At 51.0% G+C, this 4043-nt stretch overlaps 1 protein-coding gene across 1 annotated transcript; it reads right to left on the bottom strand.

Annotated features, from left to right (window-relative positions):
* Window positions 1-6: 6 nt before the first annotated feature.
* Window positions 7-4037, bottom strand: IRF2BP2 (interferon regulatory factor 2 binding protein 2). Its single transcript, XM_057368452.1, has 2 exons — window positions 3608-4037; window positions 7-3358 (listed from the first exon to the last, which is right to left on the bottom strand). Exons 1-2 carry the CDS (start codon window positions 4023-4025, stop codon window positions 2637-2639), a joined length of 1140 nt encoding a protein of 379 aa, XP_057224435.1. The 5' UTR covers window positions 4026-4037; the 3' UTR covers window positions 7-2636.
* Between the last annotated feature and the right edge of the window lie 6 nt (window positions 4038-4043).

The following is a 4043-nucleotide window of genomic DNA, read 5'->3' on the forward strand; positions in this document are numbered from 1 at the left end:
TTTTTTTTTTTTTTTTTTTTCTTTTGCAGTTCTGAAGTTTTATGATGGAGATTAGACTTGGCTGGGGGTTGAAAGTCAGCTGAGTGAGCATAGCCACCATGTGCCATTTCTTTTCCATCTATGTTGTTTCTGGGCCACTGCCTAGCATCAGCGGCTGGGGAGTTTCTATCCTGTCCAGGAGTCCCAAAGCTGCAGAAGCAGGAGGCTGGCAGGAGGAGGAGGAAGGTGTGCTTCCTTTTGGGCCTCTCCGCCTGTCACACCAGTGTCCCTTGGCCCCAAAACAAGGGTATACTTTGTCAGGAGCAGGTCTCACCCTCTGCAAGCTCAGAGCTGGGACACCTGATGACACAAAAGGGGGGCTTTTTTAGGCAGGCTTTAGAATTCAATTTTGCTTCTTTTTTAAGCATAGGGATACCACCTTAATCGAAAACATGAACTTCATCCCATGTCAAGGTATTATGCCAAGCAACTTTGAAGAACTTGCTACCATCTATCAGCTCAAATTCCATTTTTTTTAATAAAGTGCCTAAATACACATTTACACAGATCATAGTGGTTCCAAAGAATCCTTTACAGTTGGCATTTTTTATATATAGGTATATATATATAGGTATATATATAATGTGCGTTTTCTTCAAATTGGCTAAATGTGTTTACATAAGACACCAATCTTGACTATAAGTTTTAAAACGTAATATCGACTCAATGAATTTGTTTATCATGCAAGTCTTATCTAATATTACATTGACCTGTAGTATGGAACACAATGTAGTGGGTGTGCTCATTAAACACTTCATAGAAAATTACTGTGCATGTGCAGTTCTGATCTTCAAATACTAATAATGACCATTTCTTTCTTTTTAAAAAAAGTAGTCTTCAAAAAAAAATCTACTCTGCATTAAATTGCAGTTTGAACATTATCACAATAAGAACAGTTGACTAAAAAGCACCCAAAATTCTTTGATTTTATAGTTGGCTGAACAGATTTTCCCTCCTCCTCTTCCGATAATGAAAGTGTTTATTAGCTGGTCCCTGGGAAGGGACGACCTCGTCACCCTTTTGCTCAGAAACAACCGCATATAACCGAGTTATAAACACCTCGACAGAAGGGCTCGTACAGCTGCAGTGTTGCCAATGAACTATAAACAGCACAAAAACATCACTATAAGACTTGAACTATTTCTAGTAACCAATGATTTATTGATTTTAGAAGTCTGCCTGGTGATGCAGAAGCGTGATCAAAAGAAGTGGCTTTACAAAAGAGTTCTCCAAAGTAGCTTAAAAGGCAGGGCCAGGGCCATTATGTGCAGCCCTAATTGCTTTCATTTCAACCAGTTTATATTTTCATTTTCAAAGAATAGCAGTAGGTTTGTTTCAAGCACACATAACAAGGAAATTACAGGTTTCCTCCACCCACATTTGGGCTGTCACTGATATGCCCGCGGGCAATTTGGCAGAGCCTCAGTCACTGCTGTCACTGTACCACACCGTACCTGCCACTACTTGGAAATACCGGGTCAGCTATAGTAACAATAGCAACAGCACTAGAGGTGACTGATAAGCAAAATCAAAATCCATATGCACTATCTGAAAATTAAAATGAAATTTTAAAAAAAAGTCTCTTCCCCACATCCCCAGCTTTGTCCAAAGACACAAAAGCCCCAGAAGTGACACTGAAGACCTTCAGAAATGGCAGTTCTATATTGGCAGCTTTGCCAATCGCGTAACTAAGTTCTTTATCAATATTCCACATTATGGTAAACAATTGGTGAATAAATGCAGTTTTGTAATCTTACAACTGATTACAAGAACTGCGGTCAACTTTGCCTTATTAAAAAAAAACCAAAACACCAAACCAAAAACAAACAAACCCAGAAATCCCTAACTCAACAGCGCCTCTTGGACACCTCCCCACATCCTACTTTGGTGGCAACTTCCCTTGAGAAACAGTGAGCAATCTGGGACTGGATCTGGAGGATCTTCCATCGCAACCCAAGCCACGCGCTTCTGGGAGAAAGGCYTCCTGCTCCCTAAGCTCGCCTGGCCAGCGGGATGGCGAAGGACATGCCTGCCTTGGCTAGCCACTCTTGTCCCCAACCGCTTCAGACCAAGCCTGCATGCGACCAGCTCTACAGGACAAGAGGCCAGGAATAAGAAATCACAGACAGTAAGGCAATCTTTACAATGTCAGAAAGTGTATTTGGCATTTAAAAAAAAATAAAGAAAAGAAAAAATAGAAGAAACAAGTGCATACAAATACAGCTAGAAGCATTTCTGGTTTGCCAAGTGCTCTCTAAAAAAAGCAGCGCAAGTCACAGCCTACATTGAACAGTAACTGTCACCARGGAAGCACAACAAATAGTTGCTATAACAAAAGGGAAAAAAAGAAAAAACAAAACAGAAAAAAATTGAAGAATTAGAAGAAATGCCTTTATAATAAGTACATACCTTTTGTCTTCAAAAAATATAGAAACACAATGTATTCAAAAAAATCAAAATTATACAGCCATGTTTATGAAGTCTACATTTCCCTTGTCTTGGAGATATATATATATTTATATATATATATTTATAGATATATACAGAATTCGAGCAGTTCGAGTTCAAGGTGACGTGGGGCGGTGAGCGCAGGCGAGTCACGAGTCCCTTTCCTTTTTCACTTTCACATCTCCGGCCAGGATGGTGGCGATCTCCCCTTGCATGAAGGCCCACGGGACGTTGGAGCCGACCAGGGGACACTTCTCCCCGCTGGGGCAATACACCTCGCCGCTGGCTCCCTGCTGCTTGATGCTCTGCCGGGAGCAGGGGAAGCAGAACTTGTGGGAGGGGACGGAGGGGCACTGCACGAAGTGGGTGTCTTCCAGGCGCTCGTGGCAGAGGGTACAACACAACGGGACGCTGGCGGCGAGGGACGAGTCCGGCAGGCTGGCAGGGTGGACGGGCTCCAGCCCGCCCGCCGCCGCCGCGTTGGCCCCCTGGCCCGGCACCTCCCTGCCGGGGCCCAGCCTTCTTTGGTTCATGGCGGAGGGCGAAGGGGGGCTGCTGCTGTTCCTCCGCGTGGTGGAGTGGACCTGGTTGGCGTCTTTGGAGGCGTGGTTGCCCCCGGCATTGTCCGCCACCAGAATGAGGGCGGCCATGGGGGACTGGCCGTTCTGTGCCGCCTCGGGCGGCGTGGTCCGGTTGGAGTGGGGCGAGGCGGTGGGCGGCGGGGGCGACATGAAGGGGGTGGCAGTCAGCGGCAGCTTCATCCCTTCCGACGAGGTGGGCAGCCAGGGCTGCACCTCCCCGTTGATCTTCGGGGGTCCAGCCTCGCCCTCCGGCTCGGGGGAAGGCTTCCTCTTCCGGGCGGCCCGGGCCCCTGTAGAGGCAGAGGTGGGGGAAAGGAGGGTAAGAAGGCAGTGCAGTCACAATGCATCGCCGAGCAACCGCGGAAACGGGTGGCTGCGGCCAACCCTCGAGCACCCGGCTACCCAAGCCGCCGGGCCGCCGCCCCGCACGCCCAAACCCGCCCGGCATCGCCCACTCCGCATCCCGGGAGAGCCCCCCAAGCCGCCCTGTCGTCCCCTCCCCTGCTCTGCCCGCCGCCCCCCGGTCCCCGGTTCCTCACCTGGCTTGGCCACGGAGCCGTTGGTCTCGTAGCCCAGCAGCCTGCCGCCCGCCATGCCCGGCTCTTTCTTGAATTTGCTGTCGAAGGGGGGCACCGCGTGGCTCCCGTGCTGGTGCAGGGCCAGCAGCGTGTCCCGCACTGTCTTGGGCTTGGCAAGCCACTCCTGCTCGGTGCCCGGCCGGCCCTTGCCCTCCGCGGCCAGCTCTGCCGCCGCCGCCCCCGGCAGGCTCTCGGCAGAGCCCCGCTTCTCCTTGGCGCCACCGTCGTGCTCCCCCGCCGCGCCGCCGCCGCCACCCGAGGAGGAAGAGGAGGAGGAGACGGAGCCGGGGCGCTTGTGCCCCAGCTCGCCGGGCTGCCCCGCCGCCTGCCCCGCCGCCTGCGCCGCCGCCGCCGGCTGCTGGGGCACGGGCACGGCCATCGGGGCGGGCGCGGCGGA

The sequence above is a fragment of the Malurus melanocephalus genome, unplaced genomic scaffold (assembly GCF_030028575.1).
Source record: "Malurus melanocephalus ecotype Western Australia unplaced genomic scaffold, MMel_1.1 scaffold_92, whole genome shotgun sequence".
NCBI classification, from domain to species: Eukaryota; Metazoa; Chordata; class Aves; order Passeriformes; family Maluridae; genus Malurus; species Malurus melanocephalus.